Source organism: Astyanax mexicanus, chromosome 1 (genome assembly GCF_023375975.1).
Source record: "Astyanax mexicanus isolate ESR-SI-001 chromosome 1, AstMex3_surface, whole genome shotgun sequence".
Lineage (NCBI taxonomy): Eukaryota > Metazoa > Chordata > Actinopteri > Characiformes > Acestrorhamphidae > Astyanax > Astyanax mexicanus.
This window is the reverse complement of record NC_064408.1, coordinates 49,567,761-49,588,962: the sequence shown is the minus strand read 5'-3', so window position 1 is coordinate 49,588,962 and position 21,202 is coordinate 49,567,761. Positions and strand designations below refer to the sequence as shown.

Below are 21,202 nucleotides of genomic sequence, written 5' to 3'. Positions count from 1 at the left end.
CTGGATTCCTTCTGATGCAGGACAATGCTGGACCTCATGTGGCTGAAGTGTGTCAGCAGTTCCTGCATGATGAAGACGTTGATGCTATGAACTGGCCTGCAGGTTCCCCAGTCCTGAATCCAATTCAGCACATCTGGGACATCATGTCTCGCTCCATCCACCAACACCACACTGCAGCACAGACTGTCCAGGAGTTACTGATGCTTTAATCCAGGTCTGGGAGGATATTCCTCAGGAGAACATCCGCCACCTCATCAGGAGCAACCCAGGCATTGTAGGTGTAGATCATACAGGCACATGAGCCTCACTACACACTACTGAGCCCCATTTTAACTTGTTTTAAGGACATCAAATTTGGATCAGCCTGTATTGTGTTTTTTCACTTTAATTTTGTGTGTGACTCAATTCCAGGCCTCCATTGGAAAATAAATTTGATTTCCATCAATGATTTTGTGTGATTTTGTTGTCAGCACATTCAACTTTGAACAAAACAAAGTATTCAATGATAATATTTTATTCATTCAGATCTAGGATGTGTTATTTGAGTGTTCCCTTATATATATATATAATTTTTTTAGATTATTTTATGCCATTGAATAATGGTGATTTAATAGTATAAAAATACAATTATGAAGTTTTAAAGCGGTTTTTAAGTTTTTAAACCAAATTCTGTCTATTAGCATTAATCTGCTATTGTCTGTAAAAATTATTTTTAAATTAGTACTTACAAGTCTGTATAATATACATTAATAATGTAATTATCATGACAAGTCTATATGTTGCACAAATAAAAATCAAATAAAGTAAAACCTGCTCATTCACAACTATGCATAGGAGAACGTCAATGTTATAGCATGCTTTCCAAAAGAACAGCCTCTTTAAAATGCAAATCAATAGCCCTTCAGGGAGATATGTCAGACTCTGGAGTGGTGATGTACTTTCTACTGAGCAGCAACATCTGCATAAACACAACCTTTATAGAAGAGTCATCAGATGACTTCTACAGCTGAATATTAATCCAATATACACCTCACTACCTTCAATGATCTTCCTCAAGATGCATTTGACATGGCCTTCACAATCTTCTGACCTTAAGAATGATCATCTGTCGATAGGTCTTAAAAGATCAGTGCATTCACAATGCACAAAGAAAAATGGATACAAATCCATTAATAAAAAGCATTGTGCAAGGTCTCTTAACTTTTAGTTGGGCCCTAAAGTAATTTTATTTAATATATATTTATACAGCTCTGGAAAACCTTAAGCGCCCACTTCAGTTTCTGAATCTTTTTTTTTTTTTTTTTTTTTTTTTAGGTTTATGTTTCAGTAAAATGAACATTGTTGTTTTATTCTATAAACTATGGACAACATTTCTCCAAAATTCCAAATAAAAATATTGTCATTTACAGCATTTATTTGCAGAAAATGAGAAATGGCTGAAACAGAAAAAAAAGATGCAGAGCTTTCAGACCTCAAATAATGCAAAGAAAACAAGTTCATATTCACAAAGTTTTAAGAGTTTAGAAATCAATATTTGGTGGAATAAACTTGATTTTCATGCATCTTGGCATGTTCTCCTCCACCAGTCTTACACACTGCTTTTGGATAACTTTATGCCACTCCTGGTGCAAAATTTCAAGCAGTTCAGCTTGGTTTGACAGCTTGTGATCATCCATCTTCCTCTTGATTATATTCCAGAGGGTTTCAATTTGGTAAAATCAAAGAAACTCATCATTTTTAAGTGGTCTCTTTTTTTTCTCCAGAGCTGTATACAGTATATAAAATTGTGACAACTTCAACTTCATACCTTCATTGTTAATTCACTTAGTTATTCACAGCGACACATACTTTTAATAGCAGTGCCCAAACATCTGCGTGCCTTTGTATGTGGGAGGATTGGCTTGTGCGTGTAGTGAAGGATTCGGTACCTTAAAGCTAATCTGCTGGGCTAGCTGCTGAGCCTGCTGGTCGGCTGGTTGGCGGTCGCTGTTAGGAGAGAGCGCCAGAAGGGCTGAACGCATGCAGCATCCACACATTTCACAGCAGAAATCCAAAGACCTGAAACACACACACACAAAGAAATGACTCAATTAGACAGAAAACACATTTGGTGAACACATCCACAGCTGTATAAATTACAGGAATGAAAGCACCTGGGTCTACTGAGCCCCTGAGATCAATCAACTCACACCGTCTAAGCTTGTTGATAGGATTAAGCAAAAAGGGCAGACTTCTCAAACTGCTGAGCAGAGGCCAATCTGGAGTTAGATCAACAGAAAGCCTTTCATCTGTCATCAATAAGATGCAGAATCCACCTTCAAATCCTCTGCATCTTGCATCAAAGAACCTCCTTACTATTACATATGCAGGCACTGTGTGGACCAATACAGCCTGTCACATTAGTGTCTCACATCAGTCTCAATGCTCCACCTTAACTGGACACTCTTAAAGGATACTGAATAAACCTCAATACTAACAATATTAGTTTTTCATTCTATAAACAGCTCTGAGAAATATTTGACATCCTGCTGGATCAATCATGAAAAGCTGTCTATGGTTATGCTGTCATTAGAGCTACAAAACAATATTGATTTTAAGTTTTAGAAGCACTGATAGATAAACATTTGTACAGACAGACATTTCAATCCAATTTCAGAACATCAGATTTGAGAGGGACAACTTTTCAGTGTTAAAAAAAGTCACATAAACTCTTGTATAAACTTTTTACAGGTTGATTTCTGACTGCACATTTGCATACAGTTTCAAATTTGATTACATTTCTGATTTTGGACAAAGTTCTTAATGTTAGAAACTCTGTAGGACAAGCTCACATATGGTGTTCTTGTATCTCCAAAACCGCAACTTAAAAGGAGAAGGTTGGGTACCACTTTAAAAGTTATAACACATACGTAGAAAGGGCAACAGTGACCTGTTGATTTCTCAAGTAGTTAACCCACAGCCGTCTATATTGTTGCCCTTTCTACGTATGTGTTATAACTGAAAATTAATGATTTTTAAGGCATTTACAACCTAATTAGTAACCATTAATATACTAATTGTAAACCATTTATAAACCCTTTATAAAGGTAGTCTTATTTTAAAGTGGCACCAAAGGTTGACATTGATTATTTTATGCATTTAAAGGTCTTAAATCATTTTAGAACACTTCTACTGTTTCATTTTTCATGAAAATTTGAGACAGTGTAAAAAAAAAGAGAGATTCAAATGACGTCAAAAAGTGAAAAAAAAAACTTTTGATTTCTAAGATCTTACAGTATTTCTCTCCTATATTCTCTCCATTTTTTTCCTGTCCACGCTGTAATTTTAGTCTGCTTTTAAAAACATATCTACTTTACTCATTGCTACAGTTAGACTACCCGTAGATTAACATTCTAAATCTAGCTAAGCAAAATCAATTTTTCTCACTCATTGTGTTTGTTTAAAGCAGTATTAAAAAGTATTTGCATTTCTTTCTTCTGGGCTCCCCCTACAGTCAGAATATGTCATTTTTCTTCGAGCCACCACTGAAGAACACTATACACATGCATTTGTTGACAAGCTGAGAAACTGTACAGAAGCAGCCTCTACAATAAGCATGTGGACTTATGTGGTAGTGTAATATTTCAGGATTCTACACAAATAAGTGTTTTGCCCAAATGACATATTGTATCAGAGTAGCAAAGATAGCAAAGGTATCGCAGATCACAGGAGCATCAAAATGATTTCGAAGCTGATATTTAAAAAAGTAAAAATGCTACATAAAGCTTTAAGTGCATGATTTTTGGCAATGATTATAACTGTATATTAATTCTTTCCACATGCATTTCCTTACAGTTACTGCATGCTTCCTTTTCCTTGCCCAGTTGGTCTTTGTTTTATAGGCTTCTGAATTATTTTCTATTTTTAGATTTTTTTTTTTTGTCTTTTTTGTCAGTTTGAAATTCTATGGAAAGAAAACCTCACTCACTACAGTAAATTCCTCACCACTTTCCATTAAGTTATGTGAAACATCTGAGGGATCTTATGTAACACACTTAAATAATTCCTTTCTGAAAGAACAATATCCCTTAGGTGTATATTTAAGGGGGATGTGAGGTATTTTATGTATCCAAGCAAAGAACCTTTTTTTTTTTAAATATCACAGGGGGGAGCCTGTTAGCTTCATAACTAATCTACTGATTAGGTCAGCCTACACTTATGTCCTGCTGTGTTTATGTTGTTGTTAATAAAACGTATAGTGTGTTATACAGCATGACTGTTTGTTAAAAAGTTAAAGTAATAGAACACAACAACATCTAAACTCATGAATGTGGAGTATTCTGATATGAAAAAGGTCTTGATGTTAGATCTTTAGACTACCGAATTTGAATGAGTGAGAAATCAACTCACTCATGCAACACATCTAATTAGACCTGTAATGCTTGAAATTGGTTGTTTTATTTACATTTATTTTATCTACGGCATTTAGTTGCCGCTTTTATCCAGAGCGACTTACAAGGTCATTTCTAATTACAGAGGTGGGCCAATGTAGTGTTGGGAGTCTTGCCCAAGAACTCTAATTAGTGTAGCACATCATTCAATCACCCAGACCTGGTATTGAACCCCAGTCTCCCACATGGTAGCTCACTGGCAGGCGGTGTTCTCATTCACTGCACCACAGCAAAAACCACAGTTTAAAATAACAAATTGAAAATCTAAACAATACATTTTCTTTTTGAAGTAAAAAAAGACTTATATGATGGGTCAGAGTTCCAATGTTTTTTTTTTTGTTTTTTTTTAAGAAAAAAACAGCAGAACAGTTCAATCAAAACAAACCATGCCAGCACAGAGTAGCAGAAGGGTTCATTAATTTGATAAAACACTGTTGTCCAGTACTGCCCAGCAGCATTTCCAAACAGACCACGTCTGGAAGAAAAAAAATCTCATTATTTATAGGGCACCATGAGTAAAAAAGGACTATTATTGAGCCTGAGCGATGTCTTGCAGCGGCACAGTTTCAAGATTTTTCCCGTATGAGAAGCATGAAGATGCAGGCAGGCTTAAACCCCCACAAGGACCCAGATAAGACGTCACTGGGTGTATTCAAAAACTGGCCCAAAGCAACATTCTGAAAATCCCTTCACAGTGGATGAGTTTTGCTACTGTTACACTGTAGTTGCAAGTCCCAACTCTTTACTAAGAGAGAGGAACGGACCATTAATTCAGAGGAACTTTAATGGATTGTCTTCGTTATTTCATGGCCCAGTCAAAGTGATCTAAATAACATGAGTTTGCTGTTAGGCTTTGGAAGTAAAAAAATATATTTTTTGTGAATGTTTGTTACTTAACTTGTTTGATTAAATCATTAAGAACCACATTTCAGTGATATAGATCATTTAAAGCAAAACTGAGTCCAATAAGAACCCCTTGACCATCTATAACTAGTAGAGTTTTTGCTTCAGTTCTCTGTTTAACTAATAAACACTAGGAGTTTAATGATACAGCCTCACCTTTACCAAATTAATAATAACAATAAAACTGTATTACAATCATGTTTTTTTTTTGGGGGTGGAGTGTTTTAACGGGGCTCGAGCTCTTTCATTAAATGCTTAAAATCAGGGTTCTCTCCTACTGTCATCATGAGAGGCTCCATCTTTTAGATCTTGTTGGAACAAACAAACAGTGAGCCTGATTGTGGTCTTTATTAAGAACAAAAACAACAGCATTACTTTAACTGCTTAAAGTACTAATATTTTTCCCTAAGCATTTTACTGGATGCATCTTTTTAAAAAACATTAGCAGTAGATTGTCAAAACGTAACTATATTAGCGGTGTCAATCACTTAAAATGAATTTAAATCATGATTAAAGAGAGACGAGAAAGACGGTATGAGCGCCTAACCCTGCGTTCACACTGGAAAGCGACAGCCGACCATATATTTTTTATGGCAGGGCCCCATTTTTAGCGCAGCGACGGAATGTGGACAATTTGCAACTTGTGTGCTGCAGTCAGAGCTAAACTTCTCAGGCTATTGTCTAGGTCAGAAGTGAGTTGCTAATAGCAACAGTGCTACAGCTACACTTCCCGTGTACAACACTCCTGTGAACATTAGTCCTGCATTACATTAAATGTTTCCACAAGTCTCCTGTACCGGGATCCCCATACCGTGGAGGTTCTTAAAGAATACACATACCGCTACACACCGATACCAGTATCGGTACCAAATAAACACTGCACTGTAAATATGTCTGAAGATCTTGCAGACAGATCAGGGGTCTCAACCTATAGTTATATTTAATATATTTTAATTTGAGCACATCCTCCGACCACAGACCAGTCATTAATATAGTGATATTCAGTGTACGTGTCAATCTAGTCCTAGTGATTAGGACTCTTTAATCATGATACATTTTTAACAATTGTATACATTTGTTGTGTGTTCTTAGACTGTAGTGACTATAAAAATATCTCTATGGCATTTAGTATTAAAATATTAAAAAAAAAATTTTCCAATGGCTAAATCATGAAATTTAGCTAGCTGTGTCTGTCCCATCACATAATGCTTCCAAACTGTGATGTTTTTTTACTACAATTTTTTTAAACTTACTGTAACATAATGTCACTGGACAGTAATTCAACACACTTAGAGGAAAACTGCCAAATCTTACATCAGCTCACAGGAGTCACATTGATTAGCATCATACTGTGTGATTTTTACCCACAGAAGGCAAGGCCAATTTCATTCCCCAGGACTGCCAGCTCACTTAAACAGCTGTGGCATTGCTGATGAATAAACTCCATAAATAGAGTCAATTCTTAGATTGTTGCACAACTTACATGTTTTCATTCCACTGGACTAAATGGGAAAGAAATGGGAAATTTTCCATTGTGTTTACAACTGTTATCTTTTGTAGGCCAAAGAGTGCAAAAGATTTGTTTTGACATTTCTGACATGCTTGTCTGGTTTGGTTTGGTTTGGTTAAACTAAACCCTGCTGTACTTGTGAACCCTGGCACATATAAAATAAGTAAAATGAGACCCCCTGAGAATGTCGGTCTCTGTTCACCTCCAAACAAACTCTGGTGTAGTTCATTTAAAATATAAAGTTGAGACAAGCGTCTAGACAGAACAACAACAACAACAAAAAAACAACTGTCATTTCCTCTCTGTATTCCTGGATTGGAACTTTTGAAGCTGTTTTGACACACACATGTGTTTTATCAACTCTTCAAGCAAATGCTTTGAATCAGTGGATTTAGAACAATAGTTTTATTTTTAAATGAGACAAATTCTAACCTATTATAAAGCATTCCATACACAGCGCACACCCAACAAGGTTTTATAAATACGTAAAAAAAAAACCATGGTAATGCACAGCATCCTCTTATACACTGCCTAGAAAAAAAGTCTCCACCTAGATTTAAGTAAGTAAATGATGTGTTGTTGATGCTGCAGTTGGTCTGCAGGTCTGGGTTCAGCAACAGTATGTGCTGAAAGAATGAGGTCAGCTGACTACCTGAATATACTGAATATAGATCAGGTTATTCCATCAATGGATTTTTTCTTCCCTAATGATACGGGAATATTCCAAGATGATAATGTCAGGATTCATGGGGCTGGAATTGTGAAAGAGTTCAGGGTTCAGGGAGCATGAGATCATCATTTTCATACATGGATTGAGAGAGTTCACCACAGAGTCCAGATCTTAACCTCATTGAGAATCTCTGGGATGTGCTGAAGAAGACTTTGTGCAGTGGTCAGACTCTACCATCATCAATGCTACTGCAAGATCTTGGTGAAAAATTAATGCAACACTGGATTGATATAAATCTTGCAGAACATTGCAGAAGCTTACTGAAACAATGCCACAGTGAATGTGTGCAGCAATCAAAGCTAAAGGCGCTCCAACCAAATATTACAGTGTGTTACCTTTTACCTTTTGTGCAACTTTTTCTTTGGCCAGGCAGAGTACATAATGTTCTTTATGTTCTAAATTTGCTATTTGTTAATGTTTGTCTTGTTTAATCAATCTTGTGCAGTGCATTACCATGTCTTTCATACTTTTTTTAAAATATGTCTGAAGTAAAATTAGTGAAACATATGAATTTAAAGAGCCTTCTTGCAATATTACCACCAATATTGTCACCAAATATAGGCCACAAACATGATTAGCTGTGACCTGGACAATGTTAGTTTCCATGTTTTGGTCCAATGCCAAATACGCATTAGTGTGAATCCAGAGCTAGAGAGCAGCAATGTATATTTTTTCACTTTGATCTGATCCAAGAAAACAAAACTACACATATAAACACTTCCATCCAAAGCAAGATCAAGATAGTTACTTGATTATCTTGAAAAAATAGGCAAGTTACAGCCAATCTGCAACCATTCTTGTTCAATTTGACACAGTCATCCTTTTATTTGAATGATTCATCTTTCATAAGATGCTCCACTTCTGACTTTCTAAAACAAACATCAGCCTAAGCTGAATTTATGTAGCTTAGGCAATTCTGCGCAGTGTCATGTGGGTGAAACAAATCGCTCCATTAAACGTAAATAATTAGCAGCAAAGGCTATTTTGCTGGCTGGATTTACAGAACTGGAAAATTGGAAGTGCGATGGACCTCGCACAGCCGCCTTGGGTCAATACTTTTGAGACCCCTGACACAGACAGAATGTAATTTAGGTCCAAAATGTACTCCAGCTGAAAGTGCTGCATCCCTCAGATACTGTCCTAGAACACTGCGGCAAGTTGTAGAGTGTGGAATTGCAGGAGTTTGCAGGTCCAGAAAATCCGAAAGGAGCTTAAGCTGGCTGAGGCCGACCCAAAACCAGGCCCCAGGCCATTCACCCAGCAGTACCCTTACAGCTCCATCGATTTTATATTACTGCAGTGTGCTTCCTGTCTAACACAGCGTGAGGCTTTGTATACTTGTAGACAGCCAAAGCACCAGTTATATTTGTGGCTGGTGGGGAAAATCCATTCAGGGCTGACTTTCCACTTGAAAAGAGCGCCTTATTACAGAGATTAACGTGACTGGGTGAGGTATTCCCAAAGGATAATTAATCCTAACATTTCTTGGCAGTCTTTTTAATAGCTCTTCACTCACAAATTATGATCAGGAAGCAGCAAATTGCAGTTTAGATATCAGTGGTACTGCCAATGATGAAGATCCAAAACATCCCCTGCTGGTGTTAAAGTCACAGAGGAAGACTGAAATCTGAATCCAGCACTCTGCTGAGATGTCGCCGGGGGCGTTGGTCTGAGTGACAGCACGGGCAATTACCAGGAGCGTGAGGGCGAGAGTCGAGAGCCTAACGGAAAACACGCTACCAATATGACAGATATGTTATATTTATAGAAAGTAGGGTCAAAACATGTGTGCGTGAGGTTTCCGGCGGAGTGTTTTTCCAATCTTCCAATCAAATTCAATCTTATGTGTTAATTGGATAGCCCAGTCACAGACGACCTCCATCTTTATGTGTTAATAGCTAATCAGCCCATTCTCAGTCTTGGATCAGACCTTTTACACTAACTCTAGCTCTTTTTTTTTTACAACACAAACACTGCATGTCCGCACACGTTGGCTCCGGCTCTTCCGATAATGACTTCCTGTCTCTCCAGAGGTTCAGTACAGCTCTCCAACATGTGTACCGCATTCTGGGAAGTGACAAGGCCAAGGTGCAAACTGTCCATCCTCTAATAAGGCAGGCACTGACTGCAATGCGTGATAGACACACATTCCCCGCGTTTCTCTGCATTTCCAGGTTCCCTTCCCCCTGGCTAAAAGCTGTCAGGGCTCTTTGTTTTCACTGGTACAAAGTAAAGTTTGCCCTTCGTTCTGATTCCTCATTCCGTTTGTTCCAGTGGCTCACTTTCTACGCAATGTGTTCTGCTCTCCCTTAGCACCAGACAAATGCTCTGCAGACAGGGATGGGAGATTAATAATGCAGGAGATTTGCACAATCCAGTGAGGTGCTATATGTGTGGGCATGGCTGGGAACGAGAGGAAAAGGGCTGGAGTGAGAGTGTAAGAGAGCGAGAGGGAAACTTTGATGTGCTCGCCCCAAATCCCAGCATAAAGGCAGGATATTTTTTATCGCAAATACTAAATTCCGTTTCTGATAAAGAATGAGAGGAACGCTCTCTAAGGCTCGCTAAGTTTAACACATTCTGCCTGTCCACGTCAATCATGCAGTGCTATGAGAAGTGGTAGAGAATGAGCTGAATGATTTGTGATACTGTAGATTTTTCCAAGATTTTCTCCAGTGCAATACATTTTTCGTAGGGATTGTAATCAGATCTTGTTTACAAAAATAGAAAAATAATCATTGCAATACGAATAAAAACAAAATGATCACATTAAAACTAATTAATCTTAATGTATGATTTTTTTTTTTTACATTTTTAAACACTACGTCTGAGGAATGCATTAACCTACCTATAATTGCACCCATTGCTGACACAGATGCACAAATTCACACACAGTTTGTCAGTTTGTCTAGTCCCTGTAGAGCAGTGAAGATGAAGATGATCTGTGCAGAGACTCATAATAACTTGAGTTCATATTTAATGGTCATATACGCAGCTGAAACAGGAAGCCTATTGCATCACAAATGTTTCATCTTTAACATTTTAATATAACATTATAGTCAATCCTGCTTTTAGAGATCTGTGTTTTGGGAGGGGGTGGTGGGGGGTAGTGCACTATACGACTGTGTGGCGCAGCCCATGCTTTTGTTCTTAACCCCTTTACATGGCAGCATTTTTGTCCAATTTTTGCCTGATATTTTTCTTTAAGCATTACATATAATGGTTTCATGTTTGAAAAGAAACATTACAAAAAATCTTAGCTGTATTTGTAATAGAAAATATTTAAAAATAGTAGATCTGCAACTGTCAAAACATAATGAATAAAAATCATAAAACAGGAACTTTCCTGAACTTTTAACATTTTTTAAATCAATATTACAAAAATACAAATTAATCATTTTTGTCTGTTCTGGGGTTAATGGCATTTTTTTTGTCACATTACTTTTACACTTTATATTAAGTAGTTTTGAAACGAGTCACTTTACACATTTAGTTGAGTAAAAAGCTGTTTTGAGTTTAGTTAAGTTGATACTTCAACTTCAACACAAGTATTTTGAACTGTAGTATCTAAACTACTACTTGAGTAATGAATATGAATACTTTGAACACTTTTGCATTTCTTACAACCACTAATGGAATGTCATTAAACAGTTTAACACACTTGATAGAGAACATTCATACTAACACTACACAGTAAATTCACCAGTTTTAAATCAACACTCTTGGTGTTACTTGCAGTGTTAATTTAACACTAAGATTGTTGATTTAACACTGAATAATTTAATCTATGCAATGAATTGGCGGCTTATCTGCCCAATGACTGCAGGAATTAGTTTTGGCTCCCCGGCCACCTGAAATTGGTTAAGCGCTTGCCGATGAATGATCGAATAAAATTTACTGTGTAACTTACAGATTTGTAATATCAGCTAACAAACGTTCACACTGGTTAATATAATGCTTAATGGTGAAGAGGGGATGGGCCAACCTAATCAAACAAAGAAAAAGAGGGCAACTGTACTGGATCATTTATAATGGATGGTAAAAGTGGCATCACCAGGGACTGAAACTGCTCTCCCGATCTCTTGATCATAGAACCGACACTAAAGCTGTTGTGCCTCCTTGGGCAGCCCATAACCTTAATTTTTACCAACTTATCTCACTCCAGTTCTCACTTGCTAGTTCTTCCCCAATCACCAGATACAACCAGCATTGGGGTGATAAAGGTGAGCTTTGTCTTTCTTCAATATGCACCATGTGATGCACCATCAAAACTCTTTGAACTGTCACCAACAGTGGAACGAGTTTGGAGGAGAATGCCAGCTGCCCAGTCCTGTTACATCAGATATCAGACTTCTGTGCTGGCTAGCATCACGCTGACGCCGGGCCAACAGGAAGAGCAAGGCCAATCATGCTCTTTTAGACTCCAAGGCACGGACGACTGCGAGATTGGCAGGGATTGAACTGGTGAACTTTTGATGATAGGGTCAATGCTTAACACGGCTATGCCCATTAAGACTCCATCAATTTATTTAGTTAAAAAAAGTTCTGCAAATTTTACTTTACTTTTTCATTAAGCTCAAACTTCAGAGTAAAACATACAGCAATGCAGAAAACCAAATGAGGGCACAGACTTATTCACAGGACTGCATGCTGTGCCTCTGAAGCAGTCTTTATGTGGTGTTAGGCTAGAGAATATTACTCAACAACATATGCCTCTGAACACAGCCTTCATTTCAGCATTTATTTCCTTTTCCTTCCGTCTATATTGCTCATCAGAGAGAGAGAGAGAGAGGGAACAGACAGCCAGAGAGAGGGTCTTAAGTGTGTTTCCACAGCTAAACTGGACAGACAGTGAATCAGGATTTAATTTTCTGACTCGACTCCTGCTCATTTGTCATCTCTACACTAGTGTCCGAGAGCTCTGAAGGATCTGTCTCTTGTAGGAAAACAGCTGTAGACACTTGTTAAAAAACACTTTCAATAAAGTTTATACACAGCTTCAAAGCAGCGGTTTGGCTAAAAAAAAAATTAATCTTTCAAATGCCAAACAATAATATAGCCCCCAAAAACAGCCAACAAATCAGTCAAGACCTGCCTGGCTTTTTAAAGTTTTTCTCTTTTGGTTTAAAGGCTGTTTCATACTACCTTGTTTGGTGCCAAATGATCTATTAATTACTAAAATTAATAACAGATTATTTGAATTATGAAAGCATTCCATTTCCAAAAAACACTTCTGCTGCTATTTAAATTCAGCTTTTAAATTCAACTTGAGGCTGTTTTACGCATCTGCTATCCAACCATGAAGTTAATAAAGATGAACACCTTTTTTTATATTCTCAATTTCAATTAACTTTCTTGCGAATGTAAAAGATAAATACAACTCCAATTTATTTTTCCGGTTTTAACCAAAAAATTTAAACCAATGATGTGCCAAATAAATCAGTTCCTCTTTAATCAATAGTCCGACAATTTTTGGAAAAAAAAAAAAGGATAAAATGTGAGTTGTTTAAACTTTCATTTTCACCTTTTTTTTTGTCACTTATTTGGACCTATTGGATCTGTTTGCTAGTTTTTTTTTTAAATCAGGGACTTTCATTTTGATATGGGTCTGTTTGTTATCTGTAATAGTGGACTTAATTTTGACACAGGCAAAACTGTGTTGTAAAGGCTGAGCTTGACTTTTACTCGTTTGCAGGCAATAAAACAGGATCAAATATCAAGGTCTGCTTCCGAGCCTGGTTTTGTTAATTGGCGAGAAGTATAATTTCAGAAATTAATTTCCAATTATGGTTCAGAACAAATGACAGGATTCAACATGAGAGCAAGTTATTCTCAAAAATCTGTTGTTTATAAACTGCTGCTAATTATGGCATATGAGCTCTCTGACCATAGAACATGCTGGTGAAAGGTAAAAAAGTAAAGAGCTTGCCAATTTTCAACAAGTTATAGCACAAAATGAACAGCTGCATTTTTTGGCCTACATATTACCCCAAGCTATTTTAAAATGATTTAAAATGTATCCAACATTCAAAGGGCCACAGAACAAAGGGAGAGGCATATACAAACATGCTTTTGGTCATATTCTGTTTCTTATAGACTAATAAACTAATTAACTGTGAATTGCTGACTGTCATTAACTGTGTCCTGTTGATGGCACTATAGTATTGTTTTAAAGCATGTAAAGTAGTGAAGTGAGAGGTAGGCCAGCTAACATACAGCCTAAACAGTGTTACAACACAACCCGTTGTAACAGTAAACACAGTAAACAATGGCAAAAGTTCATATTCCCTTTTGTACATTAAATTGAGTGATGTCAATTAAACAACAAAGACTCTAGTTTTATTATGTTGTAGTCTGCCGGTTTAAAACTACAAAACCTTACATTTTAATCAATAATTCTACATTATAACTCTGTTTAAATTACAAACAGATACAGAGCTGTGCCATGGGTCAGTCCAATCGGCAGGTAGTGCTTAACTTTTCTGTAAAATTAGGTAGTGTGTCAAACTGAACTAGGCCACAGAGAAGATTCTAAATTTGCCTTGTGCCTGCGACTGTTACTAGAAGGTGTAAGTAATGCCTGAGGTTTTCCTGTAGATTCGTGGATACTGAGAGTTAGAGCAAGCCTTGCTCTCCAATGGTTTCAAAGTCCAGAGGAAAACCTGTACCTCTTCCTTGGTGCTGGCAACAGCACAGTCTATGCTTGATTATAAATGTTCTAAATTACCGTAATTTTCACCCTATAAGACGCACCATCAATGAACGTCTATTTTCTGGTCTATTTTCATACATAAACTGCACTAGATTATAAGGGTGTTGCCATTTTTCTTCCTAATTCAGCGATCTTACCACTGGGTTGTGAAGCTAAGTTAAGTAAACAAAACTGTAATTCTTTAAAAGTATATTTTAAAGTCAAAAGAGCACTGGATGTTAATCTATAAAATAATACGATTTCTCTCCAGAAAACTGTTTATTTGGGTGAGTAAAGCGCTTTCGTTTATTTACAGTAAGCTTAGATTTCCAGATTTCCACTAAGGCTGGGTGCAGCAGCATTAACATTAGCGGCTAACCGACCGCAAATGCTACACAGTTAGAGCTAGTAAATGCCGCTTGACAGCGCTACACTGAAGAACCCTGAGTGTTCCGGTAAGCCAGGGAGATATCAGCTAGCGGTTCACCCGTCGTGGCTTGTTTCAACATGTTAAACATGCAGACTACAGTCCGTTATACTTAGAAAATAGGGTCAGCAGTGAAAAAAAGATGCCTGAGCTTTTCCTGTAGGTTCATTTTATACTAAATGAGTTAGAACAAGCCTTGCTATATCATGATTGCAAAGTCCAGATGAATATCTGTACTCTCTCCTTGGTTCTGGCAAAAGCACAGTCTATGCTTGACTAAGCATAACTAAGGCTCTAAATTATTAAATTTTCCAAGAACTAATCATTTAAAAAGCTAGATTTTTTCTTGTAAATCTTTAAGCTTTGAGTTTCATAAGTTAGTAGGATCAATAACCTTAACAATCTTGTATTTGTGGTGGGAAGGCCAGTCACATGCCATATACACAATCAGTCCCTTTTCTCTGGACTATGTGCTGTCCAAGGTGCTAGAGAACCACATGACCATCCAGCACCATTGTTTTGGACAGCTTAATGCCCCAGGGGAGGAGAAAGCTTAAAACACTGACTGAGCACACCTGACTTCCCATACAGGCTTAAAACATTTATGCAAATGCCACTCAGGAGACTGTTGTAATCGGTGTCCAGACAGGAAAACTTTGGTTGTTGCTTTTTTTCTACTTTTTCCTATTTTCTTTTCTTACTCTCACTAGCCAGAAAATTAACTGCAAGCCTGAACCATGCTCCTGACTGTGTTAAAAAAAAAAAAAAAAACAAGCTGCCCATTGGAGTTGTTTAATTCATTACCCGTTTGTTTATCTTTCTTTCTGCTAAAGTGCAGGCAGCCTGCAGCTGAAACTTCCTGATTGGGGTTGTTTTTGGTCCACTCCTTGGCCAAACTTAACATTGCCCTCAAAAAGACATCTTTTATGTACCAGTTTATTAGCAGAATACCCACAGACTCTTTAGTTTTATAAACAAGATATCTCCCGTATGCTTGCCCCACTTTACTTTAGATGTTAATATGGCATCTGTTGCTAGAAAGAAAGGAAATATTGGTCAAATCTGCTGCCTTATCTCACACAAAAAAGCAGAACTTTGTGATGAAAAGCTCCAGCGGTGTTGGCGATTCTTCTGCCACTGCAGGGCTTCAGTCTGCTCCCCAGAGGGAGGACAACGTCTCAACTCAACAGGGCTGCACTAATCTCCCTTGCGAGCTTTCAAGGATTCGATTTCCGACTGGTAAGCTAAAAGGCTAAAAGTAAGAGAGAAATACTCAGGCTTCAGGTGGTCCATTATTTGCTAACACAACAGTTGGCAGCACAGGCAGACCTACAATTAGACAGGATATTTCATACCGGTGCCGTTTAATAATATTGCAGAGAATTGTGCATTCAAACCACCAGAACATGAGGCCTTTGACCGAGCCTACTGTGACCGCACAGGACTATGTAATGTTTGTAATTTCAGCATAAAAACCCCTTTCACAAACCCGTGGAGGTGTATTTATTAAGAAAAGATTGCTGTCAACCTAAATCAAGTGTTTTTTAGTAATATAAGCCTACCACCTCCTGTTGTAAAATTTTAGAAGTATACATTGTCATAACGCAGACTTTCTCTATTAAAGATTTTGCAGTTTATAGTTTGTAATGATAGAAACAAGATATCTGAAGAGGCCTAAGTCTCTTAAAGCTGCCTCACAGAAAAAGATACACTGATGGATGGTTAATACGATACATGCATATTTTTTAGTTTTTAACAGTTATGTTTATTTCTAATAAATTCTGATCAGAAATTAAACAATACTAGGGCTGTCAACATTAAAGCGTTAAGGCATGCGATTTGTTTGGAATCAGTAACGCAACAATATATATTTTTTTTTGCGCAATTAATTACGCCACCAAGTTTGCCCCCAGTATTCAGCGTAATCTGCCCCACCCCAACCCAATGCGCGAATGTTATCTGGAGCGGTTTGCTTGTGGTGAGAACATTATCTGGTCTTGATCGGACCCAGCTATCAATTATACTTTTTTTAATTGAGCTAAACTGCTGATAAGGCGCAGTTTAATCTCATATATTAGCCAGATAATATACTGCTATAAACAAGAGCTGCCTCTGCTGCTTCATGCTGTTTACACACTAAGAACATGGTATGTGCAGTGTTCACTGCTCGCAGCCACGACACAATGTTTAATACCTCTGCACTGCACGTCCCACTAAAACATTATGTTTGAAAGCGCAGCTTTAAAAATTCACTTTTAATTCAGAAATACTTACAACCAAGCTGAGATATTTACAATAAAGAAAAAAACGTTTCCTCTATCCAATTCTTCATGCATTCTTTATTCCAGCACCTCATGTTGGCTTTATCTCCCCTCAAACTTACAAATATATACTTGTACTTTAATTGACACAACTAATATAAATATAAATGCATTTTACCTTTCTTACATTCATTCTTTTATTTACATTTAAATATCCTGTATAAAACCTTACATTTTAATAAGAACGAGTGCTATTAATCGCAGTTAATTACAGAATATTGTTGTAAATAATATGATTAAATTTAACAAAACACAACAACCAGTAGAATTCCTATTTAACAGGATTTAACATGTACCCAAATGTCAAGCAGCTAGGATGTGTTTGGTTTGCTTCTGTAGTATAAATTGGCAGATTTACATTGCAAACCAAACTGAACTTAGACTCACCTTCATAATGTTCATTAATACACTTTAAAAAAGTCTCTCAATCCATATACTAAATTATAAAAACATGGTATACCTTATTTTAGTCTATGGATAGACTGAAGTTTCGGTTTTAGCTCAAATGCCTAAAATAAGATCTCTTAATTATGGGTTAATAATTCATTTTTAATAACTCAGCAGACTAACAGGAAACACATTACAATTCTAGTGTCTGTCATCATCTACTATTGTTAACTAAAGGAGCAAACTAATATTAAGATATTGAAATGGCTTGTTAGATTGAATGCATTCAGATCAGTTATCAATCACATTCTTTTAATTTGTCACTAAACCCTAAACTCATTGGCACATTTCAATGTACCAGAATTAACGAGGGGGAGAGAAAGAGAATGAGATAAGTAGAGATGAAAAGAGGGAGAGAGAGAGAGAGAGAGAGAAAAAAAAAGAGAAAGAGAGAGAGAGTGTGCTTTAATCTTACTTTTTGGCGAGGGCTCTCCTCTCCTCTGGGGTGTAATCAAGTGATCCTATTGCCCCCTCTCCTTTAGTTGGCATGAACCCTATGATTGCTATTAATGCTGTCCGAACTGAAAACACACATGTGCACACACACACACACACCCACACACGTACACACACAAATACAGAAAGAGTCATGATACAGGCATAAGGTAAATCTGTCACACTGTATTAAATGAGGATGAGACAGGATGACGGATCACGGATGACCGTGCACAATGTGAGGCCGAGTGCCATGTCTATGTGTGTGTGTGTGTGTGTGTGTGTGTGTGTGTGTGTGTGTGTGTGTGTGTGTCTGTGTGACAGAGTGAGTGACTGTTATGTAACGGCGTGTAATGCTTTGTTTTCTGCATCTAAAGCAGGATTCTCCCTGGCCACAGTTTCTGAGGACAGCTCTGTGCCTGGATGATACACAACACCTTCAGTGCCATATTTCACTGAGGAGCTGAGAGAAGACACGGAGATTATAAAAGTGATGCTGCCTAAAGTGACCTTAACCAAGTCAGACTCTCACCTGCCGTGGTGTGATGCACAATAATGCTTTAGCTTCCAATCCTCAGTCAGTCAATCTGAGAATTTTGGTGTTTTCCTGCCTAATTAAGCTCACAAAGAGCTTGCTAATTAGCTGATGGCTGTTCGATGAGGGAAAACACTAACTAGCTGATGGCTGTTCAATGAGGGAAAACGCTAACAACTGTTCAGTGCAGAAAAGAGTCCTGCATATTAGAATGCTGACAGGAACGTACACTGGCAAATCAATAAGAAAAATACTTGATAATAAAATAATAGAAAAGTATAAACATTAATGCAGGCCCATTGGTTTTGTACTGCTGTAAACTATATTCCATGTGACAAAATTATCCATAAAATTGGAGTTAATATAGAATCACAACCATGTTGCACTGACATTCTTTTATTTTACCACATTTTCCTGATGACAAACACACACACACACACACACACACACACACACACATATTATATATAGTTTTTTGCAACTTGATGACAATTTTTAAATAAAAACTATTAAAAACTATTTGATGGCATTTGTTCCTGTGAAATGACCATTTCTTCCTTTAAAAAAATAATATTTTTAATTACTTATTTTTATTGTTTTTTTTTTTTTACAGTGTAGTTGTTTCATCCTAATAAATGAAACATAAAACATACAGCAACATTAAACTCAACGGAAGCATTTCATTACAAGCAGCACAGATTTATATAATGTAATGTTACGGTCAGAACAAATGGAACAATCATTTAATATAACAACCATTTTTCTGAAAAAAGAAACAGTCAAGGTTTAAAATAGTCAAAAGGTTCCTTGCCGATTTCTCTTCATATTTATACATGTTTTTTCACAAAATTATTCTTTTTGAAATCAAAAATAGTTCTTCTATGACCTTGCTTAAATCATGCTTAGCAGCACCCTTATTTCCAAGGCTGCAATGAGTTTTTTTCACATTACTGTTATATATATATATATATATGTTTGAGCTGGATATAATAAAAAAATAATAATCTCTAATTAAAAATTTCAGAACTGATGTTGTTTCTATAGTGATTATTAATATTTATAATGCTTTATTCCAGACATAACCAGTCAGAATGGGGCTTCTTTTTTTTGTTTCCTCATAAAGTGTTAAGACAACTGACACTTTATACACTTTTTTACACACTTATATACAGTAGGTTTATGTCAGCTGCCATGAAAAGATTATGTAAGTGTCATGCAGCCTGTCAACACTGCCCTTCAGTAATGACTTACCAAAAATACAAAATGAGTTTTGACAAGTTGACATTTTCTGCTGTTTGCTTTCTTGCCTGAAACTAGGCAGCACTCCAACCAGGCCTACAGTGTGCAATATTAGCCTGTTTTTGCTTCCTGTTGTACAAACAAAAACACTACAGAAACAGACCAGAGCTCTCTCTACTCAATTTGAATGAATGGGAACGTGTACCATAGATTACACTAAATTCCAAATGTGACTATTCAAAAAAATTAGGATGTGACAAAGTGCTGTCACAGTTTGATTAATTTTTGACTGCAGAAGAAAATGAATGCCAAAAAACATGCAACATTTGAAATATACAGCTCTAAAAAAAAAAAAATAATAAGAAACCACTTCAGTTTCTGAATCAGTTTCTCTGATTTTGCTATTTATAGGTTTATGTTTGAGTAAAATAAACATTGTTGTTTTATTCTAAAAACTAGGGAATAAAAATGTTGTCATTTAGAGCATTTATTTGCAGAAAATGAGAAATGGCTGAAATAACAAAAAAAGATGCAGAGCTTTTAGACCTCAAACAATGAAAAGAAAAAATAATTCATAATTATAAAGTTTGAAGAGTTCAGAAATCAATATTTGGTGGAATAAACCTGGTTTTTAATCACAGTTTTTATGCATCTTGGCATGTCCTCCTCCACCAGTCTTACACACTGCTTTTAGGCAACTTTATATTACTCCTGGTGCAAAACTTCAAGCAGTTCAGCTTGGTTTGATGGCTTGTGATCATCCATCTTCCTCTTGATTATATTTCAGAGGTTTTTAATTTGGTAAATCAAAGAGACTTGTGATTTTTAAGTTGTCTCTTATTTTTTCCCAGATCTGTATATATTTGAATATTCAAAACAAAAAATACATATTTTGGCAATCTCTTATTTAGGCAAAAATGATTACCATTACATTACCATACTTTTGTAGTAACTACTTAAACTACTTACTTTAAATGTAATTTATTAATCTGTAACAAATCTGTAGATTAGTTTTCAGTTTTAGACACAAAGTGGTTGCTCACATTCTCATTTATTATTATATTTGTTTTTTATTGAAACTGTACTGAACTCCTACATCCTAAAATAAATAAAAACAACTGGCAGCTTATAAGACCAGGAACTAGTCTGTTAAAAGAGGCAGAAAAGCTTAGTTTACACACCTTTACACCTTTACACACATACACTGATGAGGCAAAACAGTTGATCCTTTAAGTCAGATACAGCAATTATAGCAGATCTTTAAAGTCCTGGACATTGTGTAGAGCCACCAAAAAATTGGGTATCCAAAGCATCCCACGGGAAATCAGTGTACACAAAACTGTATGATGCAAAATATAACTCTCACTAGACCGGGTCATTCCTAACTAACATTTCTAACTGCTTCCACTGCTGGTGTGGCTACTGACCTGAATATATTAGACCTAATTGGATGTATAATGACTTTTCAAACATTCATTTAAAAGTTGTCTGACCAGAGAAGGTAGGGTCCATCCTTATATAGTAGCTTTGATAG

General features: G+C 36.6%; 1 protein-coding gene across 2 annotated transcripts in view; it reads right to left on the bottom strand.

Annotated features, from left to right (window-relative positions):
- ube2j1 (ubiquitin-conjugating enzyme E2, J1) overlaps positions 1-21,202 on the bottom strand; it is a 75,787-nt gene that overhangs the window by 19,215 nt on the left and 35,370 nt on the right. For both annotated transcript variants that reach the window (XM_022662442.2, XM_049479555.1), the window contains exons 5-6: positions 17,875-17,980; positions 1,929-2,058 (exon numbers count right to left, since the gene is read on the bottom strand). In XM_022662442.2, coding sequence (XP_022518163.1) covers positions 1,929-2,058; positions 17,875-17,980 — 236 coding nt within the window. The remainder of the gene's footprint in view (positions 1-1,928; positions 2,059-17,874; positions 17,981-21,202) is intronic.